Consider the following 20,544-nt stretch of genomic DNA (forward strand, 5'->3'; position numbering starts at 1 on the left):
TTAAATCTGATCTTGTCAACTATGCAGTGTCCCCCAATAAAGGTGTTTACATCTACAAGTGATTGACTTGGAAAAAAGAAAGGAATTTTTTTGACATCTGAGTAAAGTTCATAAGCAAAACATAGTATTGGTGCATCAGTACAAGGGAGAAATACTTTTGAAATATGAGGGAACCTTCAATATATTCCACTCCCAATGTCACCTAGCCCCTCCAACTCTTCTCCCAGCTCCACTCTACTCTGGCTATATTTCTACCCGTTTCACATTTTTTTGTTATCTGCTATCGAGTGTACTACATATGGTAAACTACCTTTCCTGTACAGTTGTATACCCTTAATGGTTTGCCAAGTATATTTTAAGTATATAATGCTGGAGGTCAGTAGTTCAACATTGGAGGACCTTAATGTTAGCTTATTAACATGCACAGTGACACCTTGACTTACGATTGCCCGACTTACGACAGTTTCAAGTTACGACAAATTTGATCGGAAAATTGCAACTCGACTTACGATAGTGTCGTCAACTAATGATATTCGTTGATACACGGTCGACTGAGCACATGGTTCACAGTCGCGCTGGCCGACCTGCCTCAGTTTACTAGAGTCACCAGCTTAGTGACGATCATGCTTATAAGAAATTCCATTTTTTGGCTATTTTTTGCCTTTTGAACATAAAACTGATTATTATATATCATGCCATGGGTCCCAAGAAAGTCAGTGGTAAGGTTCAACATATGAAAACACACATGAGGATGACCATAGAGTTAATTGATCAAATTTCTTCAGGGAAGGAGGATGCAGAACAGAATGTCCCTTCCTCAACAATTAGGAAGTGATGTAGACTGTGGGAAGAACTGCAAACTTTTGTTGAAATGACTCACCCAGAGCAAGCTGCAGTAGGCCGTTGCTTTAACCTTTTCAAGGACACTGATGCATCACTACAGACAAATGTTAAAACGAAGGGGAAAAACAAGTGTCGCTAGACAAATTTTTAACGAGACAAACAAGCAGTGAACCACAACCAGGTCCTAATGGTATGCAGGCAAAATGTAGGAGAGAGTGTACCCCAGAGAAGTCATCACTACCTGATGTTATAATGGAAGGAGACTCCCCCTTCAAACAGTAACACCTCTCCTCCTCCCTCCTCATCACCATCTTCCATATGACATCAAGAGTCCTCCATAAAGGTAAGATAAACATATGTACTGTATTGTAGTTAGAGAACAAAAATTGTTTTCAGTATAAAATGTAATTTTTAAGTTAATATTTTTTGGGGCATGGAACAGATTAATTCAATTCCCTTTATTTCTTATGGGAAAAATCGCTTCGACTTACAATACGTCTCTGAGAACGTATTACCATCGTAAATCGAGGCCCCACTGTATATGTATACTGGCTGATGTCCCCTGACGCAATGAATTATTATTATTAATTATAATGTATCATTAATTAACTTAAATGTATGGTTTCTAAACATACATCACAAAGATGTTAGTGCCTTATTGCAAGCACAAAAACTGAAGATTTTTATTTGTTGTATAAGCTGAGACATGATTGCATAATGACTTTACCCAATTATTTAACATGCCCAACTACTCTATTATCCACAATTGTAGGCCAACTCAGGTGGAGGTGGTGGTGGTGGTACAATAATTTACTGCCACTAAGAGCCATTGTGCTTGAAAGTTATCAAAACTGGAGACATTTGTGGAGAGAACCAGATATATATATTTCCTGTTCAAAATCAAGGGTTCAAACTCGGACTTAACTTTGGAAGCTGTCTACAGAATTCTAAACAAATGTAATAGAATTAAACTCTAACCTTAGAAATTTAACATTAACTAACAAACTTAACAAAAACTTGCAATGCTAACAGATCTTAATATTGACCTTTACCAGCCTGATAACCCACTAATTGCTAGCTTCCTCCATGCTTTGAACTCCTGTATGCTATTGCCCACGATAAGTAAACTCACCAGAAAAACTGCTCGATAATCCACAACGCAATAAGTATAATGGTTCTCTTGTCCTGTTCATTGAAGACCAAAATAATTCATTTATACTGATTATCATTATAATCAAACGGTCACACACACATGGGACAAATTTAATTAATACTTACAATAATATTAAATACAGATGCAGTAGTCTATATCCATGAGAATCACATACTTGTCACTGGTGTCATGCCACTGGTGTATAGCTCTTAAGAGTTTGTGATATGTTTTGGACCTGCAAACACCGACATTGAACGTGTAAATTCAACAAGCCTTGCCACGATTTAATTTTTAAGGTAGGTTACCATCAAATATTTTATCTAGGCTGGGTGTCCGTGAACCTTTCCTAATAGGTATAAATGCACTAAACTCATTCATAGCAATAAAGACATTGAATGGGTGCAACACCTCTATGTTCAGCAGCAGCATAGCGGAATGCTTCCTGTACCTTAAGGTAAGGAAGGAACCAGTACACAGCCACTGAAGAGGTTAAGTCCATGATGTCATAAATAATTACTAATATACAGTAGTTGGAATTAAATAAAGTTAATTTTCACGTGACCTATTGAAGAATTATTTTTAGTAAATGTTATCCTCACCAAACTACTGTGGACATACTGGATACAGTAATACCAAGTAATCTTAAATCTAATACAAGGCAGTTTTCCAAGGCGGGGATCCTTCCAATAAGCATACATTCTTATCATTTGTTTTATTTAACTAGAGCTTCCAATTAAATTGTAATATATAAAATCTATACTTTTACAGAAAAATGAAAACAAATTATTTTTCCTCCAAATTTCCTTCTATCATACAAGAGCTCGGTAATCTGAAAATCCGATATCCCAAATCTTTGAGTAACTAATGAATTGGTGTTCATCATTTTTAAGCAAACAGCTGGAGGAACCAGGAAAAAAGGCAAGAGTAGCAGAGTCGTGATACAAAAAATGTTGAATGTTTATTTTTAGCCATTCCTGGCAAGAAACTCGGCTATATCATATGGTCGGCTAACTCAAATGGGGCAGGACATCTTATGATTCAGATTACCAAGCATAGGCAATATATCACTTCTATATAGCTCCTGTGAAGCTCAGTCTGCCAAGCACATATAGGTATTTTATTAACAAAGAGCTAATCATTATAGAATTTAAAAACCTAAAATTAAATAACCAATCATAACATTCTCCTAACATACATGACCTTTACAATATCAATGCAGATTTAATTAAGCTCATTTTAAAATCTTGTCAATCTTCCAGTGGGCAAGTGATTAAAATGATTAAATCTATAAGAAAATAAAACAGAAAATTGGCACTTATACTATATATCAACTGTTGAATATAATGGTACTGTATATAAAATATATATATATGTATATTATTAACTACATAACTGCTGTAATAACTAGTTGGAATAGACATGCAATGACAATATGGCAACATGCTCTGTTGCATAACTCATCTCAATACTCCTCTTGATAATTTATACAAAGACAAGCCTACAAGGTAATCTTCACTTAACACACCGAGCCCATGGCACCTAGCACAGCTGACTACTGTAGTACTCGATCCTTTATTATAACAATTTCCTTTTGCTCTGTAACAGCCTAAAAGTTTCTCAATGGTAATAGTAGTAATAAATACTATTTAGGACTGAAATTATAATATGAATAATAAATGAATACAAAACATTTAAAACATAAATTTAATAAACATTTTCTCCAGGCAGTCATAAATAGCAACTAAGGTTATCTAATTATAGTTGCAATATGAAATATCAGACAACAATGAAAGTTTATGCATCAAAGTTTGTGCATCTAAAACAAAACTACTATTACTACTGTGCAACTACAATATAGCTAATTACATAAAAACAATACCCTTAACAAAAACATAACACTCCCTCCAATTAAATACGAAATCTAGGAATACTTTCTATAAAATATTCAAATTATTCATATAGGTGCTCAACTACACGTACTTAAAATTAAAAAAAAAAAATGTGTATCTTCGGATCCCTCGAACGTGTGCGCTCAGTCGTCGTGTGTGCGCACATGGTAATGTGTGCGTGTGCATTTAGTCCTCATCTGTACCAACAGCCTGTAAAACAGAGTAAATCTAAAGTGCACATGGCATTGTTTATAAAACAAAATTATATTAACCGAAACAAACCTATTGCGTTTCAACTGTTGACATAATAAAGGCACGATTCCATGTGACCAAATTAAGTCTTACAAGATAACAGTATGGGCAATAATGAAACAACCCTCATCTCAAGGTCAATGATTAAAAGCATGGCAGCAAAAAATCATAGCCCAAAACCTTTTAAACACGTACAGGAAAATAAACATATATATATATTCAGAATATTTCAAGTGATTTAGTAGTCAAAAAGTAAAAAAAACACAAATACCAGTGAATTTTTAGCTTAACAAATCAGTATAAATGTTTTAGAGAAAAATAATTTAATATGATTACCAGGACACACTAAGAACACCCAAAAAATATTACTACAAACCAAATGAAGTTGAGGAAAATAAATTGGAAATTCAGCGTGAAACATTCTAAGAGCTAAGCTTCTAAAATCAATGATCTCTGTGAAAGGCAAAACTACAGTTTGGGGTCTCAACTATAACAATACTTATTAGATACAAAGTACAGGGAGTCCTCTTTATATGAACATTTGTCCATCTAAACAGCCTCCCAAGTACCATTTTTGTCTCTTAATCCACTATATATACTGCATACATAAATCGATCAAAATGTCCACATGACCCACTAGTGTCATGTTGTGACTGACACTGTCCCACTCAGAAGTACTATGATCACTCATAAACAGCTAATCCTCCTTACTTTCAAAGTTCTAATAGAACAAGATAATGCTCTATTGGGGGTGGGTGATAGGTGAATGTCAGGGGGGGGATGGGAAGGAGGGGCCTTGAGGGAAGAGAGACGGTGTGTGAGGATGATGGTGGGGAATGGTAGGTGGGGAATGTGACTGCTGGCAACTTATTGCTTAGTCTAGTCTTGTCTTGTCTTGTCAGCTGATTGCCAGCCAGCTTGTCGAGAGTGCAGTGGTGGGTGTTGGGAGTGTGTACTCACCTAGTTGTGTTTGCGGGGGTTGAGCTCTGGCTCTTTGGTCCCGCCTCTCAACTGTCAATCAACTGGTGTATAGATTCCTGAGCCTACTGAGCTCTATCATATCTACATTTGAAACTGTGTATGGAGTCAGCCTCCACCACAACACTACTTAATGCATTCCATTTGTTAACTACCCTGACAGTGAGAAAATTCTTTCTAACATCTCTGTGGCTCTGTCTCTGTCTCTGTGTATGGGCGTTGGGAGTCGGTGGGTGGGTGTTGGGAGTCGGTGGGTTGGTGGTTGGAATGTCAGGAATGGGTGGGTTGGTGGGTGTCAAGAGTGGGTGGATAGTTGGAAATATACAATTTAGAAAAAAGATTGTATTCAGTTTCCATAGTGGTTTGAAAAATTACTTTCTAAATCCTGCAATACTGGAAAAGACATCTAGCTCCTGTATTAGAATAGGATTTTTAAGGTAATAGTCATGGCAGTTTGGTGGCAAGAGAAGAAAACATTACCCCATGCAGTAGGTATTTCTGCCCGGTGGCGAGAATAAAAAGATTCACCCAAAACAATTACACTAAATACTCCAAGAGCAGTCAACATTATGTCTGGCATATTATAATTGATTTACCAGCTATTGTAAATTATTGCAGTATGAATCCAATAATGATTAATGGTAGATATGAAATGTTTTTTAATTAAAACTATGAAAAAAAGTAAATTCATTTTTGGTTGTGGGTTTTATGACCCACAATACAAAAAAAACTACAACAAAATTCTTTAGCAAGTATTATTTTATTGAGTGTATTTATGATAAAATTATATGCAAAGGGAAAACTCATTAAGTCTGGTATTAAATTTTGTCCAATAGATAATATACATTTTTAATGATTTTCATGGACTTTATGGAAAGAGTATTCTTTTTATTAGAAATATAAAAATAAATGAGAAGTGTTTTGTCACAATAAAAACAAGTGATGTTCAGTGGAATGCATGAATCACAATCGCCCAAGGAAGTCATGCCAACTAATGGACCCATGTTAAAATTTGTGTGCACTGTTATTTGCCTCGACGCAGGAGTAAGCAAAGATGATGCACTTCATACCCAGCACAGAGATAACTCTTTCATTAGCCAGTAAATGACCAAGAGGCATGCATGAGTAAAATTGACCATGCAAGCCTCCACTGAAGGCAAAGGCTAACAGCACTCAAAATCATTTTCACGATGTACACTAAACAGCCATTGAGTTCTCATTTGGCGGCAAATCTTACAAAGGAGAGAGCCTAAATGTAAAAGTGAGGAGTTCTCAAGCACCCACTATTAACAATGCTGGCAGCGATATCTTTTAGTGCAAAAGAATAGCAACCAAAATGGCTAACTAGCAATTAAGCAGAGCAATACTTGGTGGTCTCTTTAAAAGAGTTATTGTAGTGCATTGCAGCATTGTTATTGTAGTGCATTGCAGCTTTATTAGCATTGTAATGCTAATAAAGTATCTTGAGTGTAGTTGGATGAGCCTTCTGCTAGTCATTTTAGGCAGAATTTATGAACTTCTAAAGCGTTTCTTTCCACATGCAGACGATGAGTCACAATAACGTGGCTGAAGATACGATGACCAAATCACGCACCAGAAGATGAGGCGACAATGTTTTAATCCGTGACAATGTTTTCAATGGGAGCCGGTTGGCCGAGCGGACAGCACACTGTACTTGTGATCCTGTGGTCCCGGGCACCGGCGAGAAACAATGGGCAGAGTTTTTTTCACCCTATGCCCCTGTTACCTAGCAGTAAAATAGGTACCTGGGTGTTAGTCAGCTGTCACGGGCTGCTTCCTGGGCGTGGAGGCCTGGTCGAGGACCGGGCCGCGGGGACACTAAAGCCCCAAAATCATCTCAAGATAACCTCAAGATAGATCCGTCCTGGACCATCATCACAATCTACTTGATAATGGTCCAGGATGGACAGAAACGTCATCGTCTCATCTTCTGGTCTGTGGTTTGGTTATCATATTTCTTTCTACATTAATGACCCAGCAGGGGGTGGCATGAAAAGATCCACACTAAATATATAACTTAATTACCATATACCAAAGAGAAACTACTATTCCTCACAAAATCTTATGAAAATTAATGGTATTTAGCCTCTAAATGACAGCTCAATCTCAAATGGCTTGACAAACTACTGTGTAACTTGTTAGTACTGTACATTATTTTAAATTTTAAGTGAATTAATTTGGGTTTTGCCAAGAATTGATTCTTACAATAACCGACAAAATAATAAAACTACAGGGGATTCTTGTTAATAAAAGATTATAATTTAACCCTTTGGCTGCACTAAACAATAGTGGGCTGCTCAAAAACAAAAACAAAAAAAGACGACATAAGCAGCACAAGTCTACGGGCCTAGAAAACTATTTCCAAGCTATGAAATTTTCAACCGGGTCATTCAAAACAGACCCCTAGACCAGGTGAACACTTGCCAGCAATTGACAGCACAATGAAGTGTTACTCCATACAATAGCACCAAAAATTTGGTAATTAGTCTTCCTTCAAACTCTTACATTTGCACCTAACATCTATTACTGCAATTATTTTTATAATTAAGATATGTTATTTCATTTTAATTGTTGTAATATGTTGCAAACAATATACTTGTGTATACTGTAGTACTGTAGTATACAATGTATATATTTAAGCATATTAAAGTCAATTCATAAGTTTGGAACCATTTTTTTCTTTTGTATGAAAATTACCTCGTCTTCATGTCAAATGTACAGTAGTTCGCCATTTTCTGTCCTATAATAATTAATGGTAAATATAAAGAACATTCCTTTTCTTAAATATTACAACAAAATAACTCTAGAAAACACAAGAACAATGGAAGGAAAAAGGGGACAAAACAAGTTTTTGGCATTGTAGTAATTTACAACCTAAATATATATATAATTTCTTAGTGGGTATACTTATTTGTTGTATTTATGATAATATTCTACATACATCTGGAATATGTATGAATTGATAGTTAAAGTAATTTTGTATATTACAGTATATCTTCTTTAGAGGTTATCTTGGAGATGATTTCGGGGCTTAGTGTCCCCGCGGCCCGGTCCTCGACCAGGCCTCCACCCCCAGGAAGCAGCCCATGACAGCTGACTAACACCCAGGTAACCATTTTACTGCTAGGTAACAGGGGCATAGGGTGAAAGAAACTCTGCCCATTGTTTCTCGTCAGCGCCCGGGATTGAACCCGGGACCACAGGATCACAAGTCCAGCGTGCTGTCCGCTCGGCCGACCGGCTCCCAATTCTATATAAAGACAACTAAAAACTACAGTATTTGTTAATTTCTGTTTAAGGATCTAAAAAATATCTGTATATGGATGCATTTTGACTCTCGGCGAAGATAGGGTTTAAGATGTGATGTTGCAGCCAAAGGGTTAAAAAGAAAAAGAAAACCACATCCATCACCGTCAATCACGAGACAAACACCACAATTCCCATGCCAAATTTACAATGCCATAGACTCACTTACTTGGAAAAACAGAATATATGTGTAATGCAAGAAGATTAATTTGTGTATATGACCTATGTCTGGGATCGTGGAATTAACCCAACAGCTGAACCAATTCTATGATTCATCCATTCTCGAAAACCACCCTGAAGAAAGAAAATTCTAATGAGGCCTATCTTTCTAATCCACTAATAATTCTTATAAATATAGCTGCAGGCACACAACAGCTTTAGTGTAAACAAATATGTAACGTATCATAAATTGTACAATGTATTCCCAATTCAGATTAACGAGACCCATTCCATTCAAACTGAATATTTATTTTATAGTTCTTTACACATTTTTATGGAAAGACTAGCAACATGATTTAATAAAAGAACAAGCTTGTTTAACATATTTACAATTTTTTTTTTTTTTAATTTTATATTAGAAGATTATAATATTAAATACCTAGACTTTAATAAGGCTTTCAATTTTTTTCCACACGAGAGAATAATATGAAAGATAGATCAGACTAAATAAGTCTGAGTGGGAAATGGCAGCAAGTGGAGTGCCCAAGGACTATCCTGGGACTTCTATCGTTTGCCATAAACGTAAGTGATTTAGATACAGGAGTGAACAGCAACTTTAGTAAATTACCAATGTTTATCAAAACAAAAAATCTTAAAATGTTAGGTGGAATATCTAATCAGACTTGCAATGGAATAAAAATGGGCACATGCAGACAAAACATTTGTTCACTGCTGACAAATCCATTGTTTTAAAAACAGGAAAAGAAATTAAATCCAACTTCTGGCCAATTATTCTGACTTTTGTAGTAGAAAAATTATTTTAATCATTACAAATAACACTTCTATTCAGTTTGAAAAAAATGGAAATAAATAAGGTTAACATAGCATAGCTTTCCTAAGGTCTGTTCTTGTTTCACAAACTTTGTCTCATTCTTTTACAGAATATCTGATACAAAGGCAAAGATTGCAACATTATATACTTTGACTACCTCACCAAACACTGGTTAGAAAGGTGGAAGAACATGGTTATTTCAAAGGACATGTAGGGCCAGTATAAACCTGCGTGGTAAACTGTTGCAAGTGCAGTGCCCCAGGAATCCGTCCAGAGAACTCGGTTGTACAAAAATGCCGTATGTTTAAACAACTAAGACACAGGATTGAGAGCAGAAACATTGACAAATTGCAGACAAGGAGTCACAATAACATGGCTGATATGTTGACCAAACCAAACACTAGAAAGTGAAGGGACGACGACGTTTCGGTCTGTCCTGGACCATTCTCAAGTCGATTCTTGTGAAGAACACAACAATCTACTTGAGAATGGTCCAGGACGGACTGAAACGTCGTTGTCCCTTCACTTTCTAGTGTGGTTTGGTCAGCATTGACAAATTTGCTGACAACACTAAAATAGAATGAGAAATATATTTAGGAGATAACTCAAAATTGCTATAGAAGGATTTGGATACTTTCAAAATTTAAATAGTAGAAACAGTGAAATGCTGATATTTGAAGGGTTATGAACCTTGGAAATTGACAAAACTTGCAAAGTATCTGCTAAATAAATGAAATAAACAAACCTGAATGTGACAAGACTCTACGAGTTATAATTAGACAAAATCCCAAGCCAAAAATTCAATTAATGCTCAAAATAGAGGAAATGAGATACATGGATTCATATCTAGAAGCATTAGTAAGAACAATATTTAATATTATTCTTCAGCTTTATCTTCCCCTTGTTACCCCCCCTTTTGTAAATTATGCAATTTTTTTTTTTTTTGTTTTTTTTTTTTTTGTTTTTTGAGATATATACAAGAGTTGTTACATTCTTGTACAGCCACTAGTACGCGTAGCGTTTCGGGCAGGTCCCTGGAATACGATCTCCACCGCGAAGAATCGTTGTTACAACCAAGTACACATTTTACTGTTGCATTAAACAGAGGCTACAGTTAGGGATTTGCACCCAGTAAATCCTCCCCGGTCAGGATACGAACCCATGACAAAGCGCTCGCGGAACGCCAGGCGAGTGTCTTACCACTACACCACGGAGACTGTAAATTCAGTTTCATGCACCACACTACCGGATAAACAAGAATTCTCTTTAAAAATTTCCAGAGAAGGATGACACGGATCATTCCAGGAATTAGATACCTTGTACATGAAGAGATTAACACTTTCATTGTTCGACCTGTAATATTACTTAAACTGCAGCCATTTCTAATATGTTTTAGCACAAAGTGGACAGCATAGAACAGTTAGATTACAAAGCATTACCTCTGCCACTACCAATAGCTAGCTGTGAAGATTAAATAAGCTACAGACAAAATATCCAAGTTTTTTTTGGCATGAATATAAAGTTATATAAAACTTAAAACAAAAATGTTAAACTTTGTCAATATGTAAACCACTGTTATTACAGAATATTAAATGTACACTACACAATAATTCCTGTAATAATGAGTGTAAATAATACAAAAGTATATATCAATATGAATGGCAGAAACAAAATTTAATTCTGAGCATGATGCAGTCTGGTGACTAGTTAAACTTAATTAAAACTTTATAAAAGGATGAAGAGTAAGGAGGAACATTATTAAAGTATACAAACTGATGAAAGGGTACAACAAGAGCAATGTAAAAAGAACACTAAAAATATAAGACTCAAAATTTAACATGAAACAGATATAAATTAGAAGAGTTTAGATTCAAAAAGAGAATTCAGTAAAAACTGGGTGGTATGGTTGGATAGGAACAGGAGCAGTCGTGCATGGACCAATGGGTCTAATTCAGTTTCTTCAATCCTTATATTCTTACATTGTAGCCAAATACCTACTTGGGCAAAATTTGCAAGTCTAAAAATTAGTGTACTCAAAGACATCTCCCATCTAAATTGTCATCCACACTTCCGTGGAAACAAACATTACATTCACCTGAGCTCTAGGAGGCTCGAACCTTGGACTCCACACGTGTGTGGCCGAAGCCTATTAAGACTACTCAATAGCTCTGTCGAGAGCGCTTCGGCCTCACACACATGGGGTCCATGGTTTGAATCTCCTAGAGCCCAGGACCCGGAATCACGAATCAGTTATGCAAGTACTTACGAACGTGTACATCTTTCCTCAATCTTTGATGGCTTTGGTTACATTTATTAAACAGTTTACAAGCATGAAAATGCCCCAATCAACTGTTGTTATTGTTATAAACAGCCTCCTAGTGCTTCGGAGCTTATTAGCTGTTTAATAATTGCAAACAAAGCCACCAAAGATTGAGAAAAGATGTACAGGAGTGTAAGTGCTTGCGTAACTGCTTTATGAATCCGGGCCGTGGTGAATGGAACACCTCCCATCTATTTGCAGTACAATCTACACAACTATGTATGTACAACCATTATAGTCACACTCCCAACAACTTATTCCAACCAGCACTCCACCTCTTTGTATACCAAGGTTTGTAGTCCTTTCCCAGAGCTATCACCTAAAAACTAGGTCAAATACTCCTAAACTGATTGATTTAACGTAATTCCCTACCACTTTTCATGCATTATTCACACTTACAGCTATTAATGGACTCACCTTGGCAATTTGCTGGACTGCAAACACTGAAGCAACACCGAGGCCAAAAGCAATGAGGTATGGCATGTATTTTAAGCTTGGGAGTGAATGTTCTTTCAACATGTTAGAGAGGAACTTCATGTTCTTTTCACTGTATGGTGGGTAACGCTTCCTGTAAGGCACGTAAGTAAATTATATAAGGCTCACCAAACAACACTTTTTTCCTGGCCTGTTGGACTATTCTCCCTACCTCTAAATGTTATATACTGTACTGTACAGAATAGTGCTTTCACAATCCACTATACTGGCTACATTTCCTTTCAAAATTCAGTATACATTTCCAAACACTGAGGATTAATCAACCTCACAAATTTTATATTAAATGAAAATGATCAACATGAAGATGTATTATGCAAGAATACTAAGACTATATCTTTTAAAAATATTAATGTCTAGAGAAATACAGTACTGTAGTTACTCCACTTATTACATGTGCCTCTTCCCATACACGCCAGCATACTAGCAGAAGCTTTTGCAACACTAAACATACCACTATACTGCAGTAGTGATAAATTAAAAATCAAATTACTGTACCTTAGTTCTGCTAAATACCAACTTGTTTCCCCCAAGTCCATAAGCAAACATACATGCAAATGTTACACTATGAATATTGAAACATGAACACAATTATTAAAGAACAGCGTGTAATTACACAGTATAATCTATAATAGATTGGTTGTCATGACTAAGTGCTGTACTCACTTCCCAATAGCATCGGCAATCTTGTTGTAGTTCCGAATGAGGCAAGATTTGCGATGGGTGAATGTATCATACGAAGCTTTCCCGTGGTATGCACCCATTCCACTGTTGCCAACACCACCAAATGGTAAATCATGAACTGAAAATAGTGGTAAAAATTGATATAGCATGCATAATATATATACACAGAACAATATTCTGTATGTTCATATTACACTGTCCTCAGCACTAACTTCAGTTTTATTTTATATTCATAACTGAAACTTAATTTAATGCATATTGAGAAACTGCACTAATAAACAGTATGCAGCATTATTAATAAAAAGCAGCATATACAAACAATAATTACAAATGCAAACAATAATGACAAATACAATTCAAACAATTTCACACTTGTCTCAACCTTGGCACAGCACTTGACAACTACCATGTGCAAAAAGCAAACACCAGTACATAAAATGCAGAAACAAGTACCATAGGTAAAATACTGTATCATGCGATGAACATGATTTTTCTTGTTTTTTAATGTTCAATTTATTTTTTCTCGAGCTCATGTTTTTTTAAAACATGACAACTCTTAGATGTGCCCCATTATAAAGTCCTGGATATTAAAATCTTGTTTGCTATTTACTGAAGAGAGACTTGAAGTGCAGGTAAGGGGTCAAGAATAATTTATGTTTGTTGCAAGTGTGTCAGAGACATTGAGTAGAATTAATTTAATTTCTGTAATTCTTGTACCGTTTATAACTTCTCTACAAGAAGTAGCCACATGAAAATTTATCCTAATGCATTTAAACTACAGTACTTTATTCTTCTCAAATACTTAAAACAACACTTTGAATTTTTATTTTTTTATGCTGGAATTTAAGCCTTTGGCTAGGCAGTGGAACCGACTTGGTAATTCAAGTCCATTTTTTTCACATATACAATCTGCCAATTGTTTTATATCCAGATCCCAAATTACTGCTGATTACATAGGCAAATCGAGTAAATAAATGGCTCCCATTCATCACATCCTGTCCAGAATTTAAACCCAGCTAAACTTGTTTGCTAGGAGAGCGAGCTAACCACTACGTCACAGGGGTCATCTCAGGGCCATCACGTTATCACAAGACAAGCCTGGTCTTTAGGGAGCAGATAAACTCCCAGAATCCATTCCAGGTATACTCCAGGTACTTGTCCCTGTAAACACCAGTGGAGAAATCTATGCGCACTCTACAACCAACTCTGCTTGCTTAGGTATCATAAGCAAACTATTACCAACTGTTTACTCTCAGATACAAGAAAGTGACAAAGATGGCATCATAAATTTACCACAAGTGTGAAGAACAAAGGAAAACAAAAAAAATATACATAGTGACAGAAGCAGAAAGTGTGTGTGTTTGGACAGCAACAATACGCACTGGACACATTACACAGTGTTTCAGAGCTCTGTATGCAATAACTCATCCTTGTGCTATATTAAAAGTAATGCTGAAAACTAAAGAGCTAATCTATATATTTGTGTCATACTAGTTCTTTGATTTTGCAATTTAAGAATTAAACAGATGGTAATAATAGTACTCTAAGAATAACAACTACGATCATCTAAAGTGTGGAAATATTGCCCTATCCAAACAAGGTTAAGAGTATGTATACCTTAAAAGTACTGTACATGCATATCAAAGGCACATGTACATGAGGAGGCATGAACAGATCTAAGAAGCAAAGTAGTTAAGATTACTTGCCCTCATTGGTAAATGAGAGCAAGTAATCAACACCTGCATCAGGTGTTGATTCCATTTATGATTTTATTAATATATGGTACCTGTTACTACTCAACGTTATCAATTAATCATTCTAGATGCCTTTATTAAACTCTGTTTTCCTTTATTCTCATAATGGCATTCCTGAAAACATATCACAGCTTGAGCAAATACTTCTGCTTTGTTTCCTTAAATTAGTCAAGAATCACTGATTAACTCAGAACCATCGATACTTTCGATACCTAAATACTTTAAGCATCAAAGGTCTATTCTTTTCATTTAAAAGACTTGACTGGTCCCTTGGTCGCTATTCAAGTCAATGCTTAGTCCGCCTGAAATGCAATTCACACCCCAGGCTCTGGTTGATCTCTCCTTCCACCCTGGCAAGTATAACTTTGTAAAATAATCTTATAAAGTGGTTAGGGCAAGAAGACAGTGAAGAGTATCACGATGCACCATTGAGCAACTGCTCATTATTAATGAGACATTCTACTCAATACCACCAACAAATGATCATTGAAATTACTGTCCTGCTCTATGGGTTAGTCAGTACAGTACCTCCTACACCAACCAACATTAGGTGGCAGCACGAGCTACCACCATAGGGTTGAGGGAATCTACAGCTCTCACTTAAAACCCAGGCCACCCAAGCACACTTGGGACAGTGGGACCAGAAGGGTGGGAAGAGAATCAACTGAGGAACTGGCTCAAACAGCATGGCTTGTTCCACTCAACGCCTTATTTCTAAAATAAAGACCCCCATCGGTTGCATCCCAAGCTCACTCCTATCAATGTTGCTGAAATAGAATGATCAGGTATTGGGTGGCAAAGGTCCAGTTCAGTGTGCAGAAACCTCAAGCCCAGATTTTGAAGAAAGACATTGGCTAGACGAATACTGCAAGAACTGCAATTTTCCAAAGATCGTGGGAATGGAGATAAGCTTACAGCGGACAGAGCCCGATTACTTTATACAGCAGGTATGGAAGTACAACCTTAGAACATGACCCAAGTTTAAAGATACAATAGGGGAATGAGACACCTGGAGATATCAGTGCAAAGTAGCTCCAGGTCATGCAAACCTTCAAGAAAATAAGCTCTGGATGAAAGACAGGAGACCTGTTCTTGGCAAGACACAGAGGAAGAGGATGGAGTTTAAAAAACTGAATCGGCCAAACACCACAAAAATTGGACAACAAAGCAGTGTAGAGCGCACTGGCCTGACCACCCATTACTAGCACCAAAAGAAGTTACCTTTAAGAGTAACAAACTATAAAACTAGGTTTACAGCCTTCAAAGGCTCCAAAAGTGCAAAAACACGATTCAATAATTTGAGAAAATGAGAACAGGCCAAATTCGTCCCAAATTTCAACAAAGGGATGGAGAACGCTGACTGATACAACACAATAATATTAGACAATGGTGATAATACAAACCAATTGATAACCAACTGGATAACTAAAAGTCCAGATAACAATAAAAGATTTTGAGACATACCTTTTCATCATATGATCAGCCAATCATCTTTACTAATTTGGCCAATCCAGAACTAAGTAGAAACGGGAGTACTGTATAGCAAGGTAAAAAGTGAGGGCTGCCAACTCTCTAGACCTCAATGTGGTAGTAGTGTGTCCTCTCCTGAGGTAGCAGCCTGTTTATCGGACAATTATTAATCCATAGTTAGAAGAGCTAACTGGTTTTTCACAAAATTCCAACACTTGCTTACATATGGTGGTGAGTGCATTGTTTATATTTTTGTCTTACAAGAAGTTGCTCGGTGGTGGATTGAGATAAAAACTTCTGCCTCCGTGCACTAATTACTTCACAAGATCATTTGCAAAGCTACTTGGCATGGTTAGGGCAAAGTCGATTAGAGCCTGACATGCAAATGGCATCTTTGATGCACCCAGATACTGGCTTGAGGAGCAACCAAGAAACCTTATCTCAGAAGAACGAATTGACAAAAAGTCAAGTAAACTAACTGAAAGCGAGATTCCAGTAAGGAGACTGCTTTTATATCAAGACATTTATTTTTTAATCATATTGAATTTTTGGTAATTAATATAATTACTCACACTTTAGCCGATAGGATGAAACATTGAATACATTGCATAACAGGACTGTACATGCAGTATGCAACATGTTTAGTACATAAGCATAACCAAAAATTTCACTGTACACTACCTGCTGCATGAAAAATTACATCATTGACTGTACAACCACCAGCAGGAACTTGCTCCATAAAAACCTCAACTAGGTCACATTTGTTTGTAAATAGGTAAAGAGCCAGAGGTCTCTCTCTACAACAAAAGAAAAGTTACCTTTAGAAGTAAAATGTAGAGAATTGTCAAAGATACAACAGTATGAAATATCAGTAAGAAAATCAGTAAGAAAAATAATGCAGAGAGATATCCAAATATCATAGGACCCCCTAAAAGCAATAAAATAGGTAAAATCTAAAAAATGGGCAGTACAGTATATATATCGTACACCAACACTCCGAGGTATATAAACACCTTAAATTAACCAAGCTATGCATTATATTGTCAAGGATCTTACAGGAAAAATAAGATATGTTAACTAGTCAAGAGTTTTGTTTAACAAAATCATATCATTAGAATAGTAAAACTGGGTTTACTAACATTACAATGCATCACATAAATAAATATTTTTTCACCATACAATTCTTAAGCTTATTACATAAACGAGTAAAAAACTTTAAAAGGTGTTAACAAGAACCAGTAAACTCTCATCATTGTTATTTAAGCCAAGTGAATTTCTGCAATGCATAGACAACGGATCAACATTCTGCATCAACCTGGTGCGGAATCTCTCAAACTCTCCATGTTGGACTGCATTAGTTGGGTACACTCCCAAACTAAATAGCACCAACACATGGATCAAGCAACTATATGCTGCTTTGCTACAGTATAGTCTAATTAGATGACCCGTCTACACTCAACACAAAATATTTAAACAAAAAAAATAATGAACCTTGAGAAATGTGTGCAGTTGTATACACACAATGGTAAAAAGAAATACCAAGACAGAATGTGGAGGAAAATAAAATAAAAAAAAATATTTGAGAAGGTATTTCAGAGTAGAAAAATCACCAAGTGGTATTGTAGTGTGTAAACAAACAATGAGGAAGGATGCCCAGTTTGCAACCCCAACAAGAGTGTTTCCAAGACTTTCCAAGTTTGATTGATCTAGTTAAAAACATACTTATCTGAATCATTAGATAGAATCTTACTAATGACGAGTCTGAATGTACTGCATCTAAGCTATTAACACGTACTTCAGCACTGTCAATCTTTTACAACACTGTGTTCAGCAACTTTACCATATTAATTAAAAGACAAACTACATTTACTACCTGGTTCACTACAGGATCCAATACATTTACCATTCTACATACAACATGTATATTTTCACTTTGAATTCTAGACAGTACATATATAATACTTTAATTAGTTTTGTACCCAAAAACCGAACAAATACACCAAAAGCTCATACATTCAGATTATGGTAAATATTCCAGGTAATGTTCACACACTTCTCATAAAGCCGACAAAATATATTTATAACACGCTACATCCAGTGCCAGCCAAGTGCATGTAAATTCACCACCGAATCACAGAGGGGCACAGACCCAATGCCAAGGAAAACTGGTCCTGCATCTGTTCACAGATGCAGAACCAGGATTTTGGTAGCATCCATGGACAAAGATATTGTTCTTTTACACTACTGTACATGATATTTCATTGAAAATACTGAACATCCTGTCACCCTATTAACTCGAAAGACCAGCAGCTCTTTGGCACAGGTTTCTACTAGTACAAAACCCCAAAGAATAAATATAGAGAGGAATTTTTAGCAAAAGTAGAGCTTAGCATCCTTAAAGTCTTGAGAGTGATGAAATAAATTAAACAAAACTACTCATTTTTAAGGCTAAAAATAAGATCACTGCCTGTTATGCTACAAGTGAGAATGATACAGTAACGCACAAAAGATAAAGAGCCAGTAATGATAAAGTTAAGAGCTATGAAGATGTGTGAGAGTGCTACAAGCAAAGGCTTGATGAAACAAAGAAACCAGAGTCAGGATGAATAAATACTCTAGAGTATGTAGACTCTACAATCATATATACATGAATGCAATCATCCTTCTACATACACACCGAACCAATCAAATCTGCCTTTGATTATAACATAGCTAATAACTGGCACTACTTTTTTACCAGGTGGCTAGCTTGACACTTTACTTATTACTGGTCGAGCACTATATTGTTGCCCCCCCCCAGCGGTGGCCCAGTTTATCGTGTACCCCGTACTCATCCTTACCTAGACCCTTTACGTATCACTAAATAAGAAGCCAAGCTGGTGCACATTGATATCCAAGTCCAATGAGCTTCATTTATAAATCATGCTAGAGTAATGTTGTAACTTCATGACTAAACATGAAATGTATCTTCAAAGTACAGCTCCGTGAAGTGTGTGAACATACATGAAATAGCTTGAGCAAACTGAATTAGTATGAGCTATGTACAGCAGTACCTGATAAGTGAACCATAGTGTCATTTATACAACAGCCACCACTGCTGGTGCCTTCGAGAAGAAGTTGATGAACACTTTTTAGTGTACTGAAGATATACAATGATAATGGCTTCTCCCTGAGCAAGAATCAATAAAATAATCATTAGCAAAATTGTAAGATACCCAGATCTACCAGCAAACATTTTAATTTAACATGTAACACGTAAGCGATAATAAACGGTGATGGCGTCGTGCATGGCAAGTGTGCCGACTTTCTCTTAGTGCCACTACAGGAGTCCGATATCACCAAGGTTCAGTTTACAATTAAACTCAAAATTGGTGGTTTGCTCACAAACACCATCACTAGCCTTCAGCATAACTTACCAAATGACTTCTTGTGACCTAGTTCATGTGGAGGCAATTGTTAGTTTACTGCTCATGGACTAACTTCCAGGAAAGAAGGGGTTCAATTTTCAGGCTACACCCAATAATGGACCAGGATAAACAAAATTGAAAATTTGCATTGGACAACATAAATGAGGATGTAGGATGCAGTACCTCCCTACTCACTCAATCGTCCTCATGCTTCCATCCTCAAACTCTCCATTTTAAAGTTACTTATGTTAAGGCTTTGCACTGTATGCATGGTCCATACATACATACATAACATACATACATACATACCATATTCATGAATGTTTCCCCCAAGAAACATTCACGGGTATCCAATACTTTGTAGAACAAAATTCCGCTATTTCCCATTGGGTTATTTTGTGTATGTAAGAATTAAAGTAGCATTATATGCACTGCTCAGAGCTTAGCTTTAGTTAACAACTGTCTGAAATGTTCAAGTGATTGAGGCAACAGCCACTCATAAAGTTAAAAGTTATTTCACACAGAATGTGATGCAAATGTTTAATATGTGAAAGTGATTAAAGTTACAGTAATAAGAAGCATTAGTAGGCCAAGAATTTTGTTAAAGAGAAACTTCACTGTGATCATTGAAGACAGTTATACTGTGTGCAAAATAGACTTCTGAATGTAAAAATTCTGGTGCTGCTGTACGTATTAAGTTATACAAACATCTCTCAATGTCTTACTCTGTGCTAAAATATGCACAAAGTATGTGCTGTTACTATGTGTTAAAATATGTAGTTCTACAATTTTTCACCAAGAGGCTTCATGGCCCAATACCAATAGAGACCTTCCATGCACAACTATATGGAACAAGCAAATACATAAAGGTGTTCTCTAGATATCGCACAAACACCACAAAACCAAAATATTAAAGTAATCCTGTTCGGAGCATACGGTATATAGCAGTTACCTTATAAATAGTAAATACTTTCCATCATGTAA

General features: G+C 36.2%; 1 protein-coding gene across 8 annotated transcripts in view; it reads right to left on the bottom strand.

Annotated features, from left to right (window-relative positions):
• Positions 1 to 2,693: 2,693 nt before the first annotated feature.
• The window catches only part of Aldh-III (Aldehyde dehydrogenase type III), a 35,881-nt gene continuing 18,030 nt past the window's right edge, over positions 2,694 to 20,544 (bottom strand). For 3 of the 8 annotated variants that reach the window (XM_045766497.2, XM_045766500.2, XM_045766499.2), the window contains exons 11-15: positions 16,835 to 16,950; positions 12,912 to 13,047; positions 12,171 to 12,321; positions 8,612 to 8,736; positions 2,694 to 4,095 (exon numbers count right to left, since the gene is read on the bottom strand). In XM_045766497.2, the coding sequence (XP_045622453.2) occupies positions 8,665 to 8,736; positions 12,171 to 12,321; positions 12,912 to 13,047; positions 16,835 to 16,950 (475 nt within the window). In that variant the 3' untranslated portion in view covers positions 2,694 to 4,095; positions 8,612 to 8,664. Of the gene's footprint in view, positions 4,096 to 8,611; positions 8,737 to 12,170; positions 12,322 to 12,911; positions 13,048 to 16,834; positions 16,951 to 19,206; positions 19,323 to 20,544 lie in introns of all 8 variants that reach the window. The other 5 variants (XM_069315352.1, XM_069315353.1, XM_045766495.2 and 2 more) reach the window with 4 other exon arrangements.

This window comes from Procambarus clarkii, chromosome 81 (assembly GCF_040958095.1).
Source record: "Procambarus clarkii isolate CNS0578487 chromosome 81, FALCON_Pclarkii_2.0, whole genome shotgun sequence".
NCBI lineage: Eukaryota > Metazoa > Arthropoda > Malacostraca > Decapoda > Cambaridae > Procambarus > Procambarus clarkii.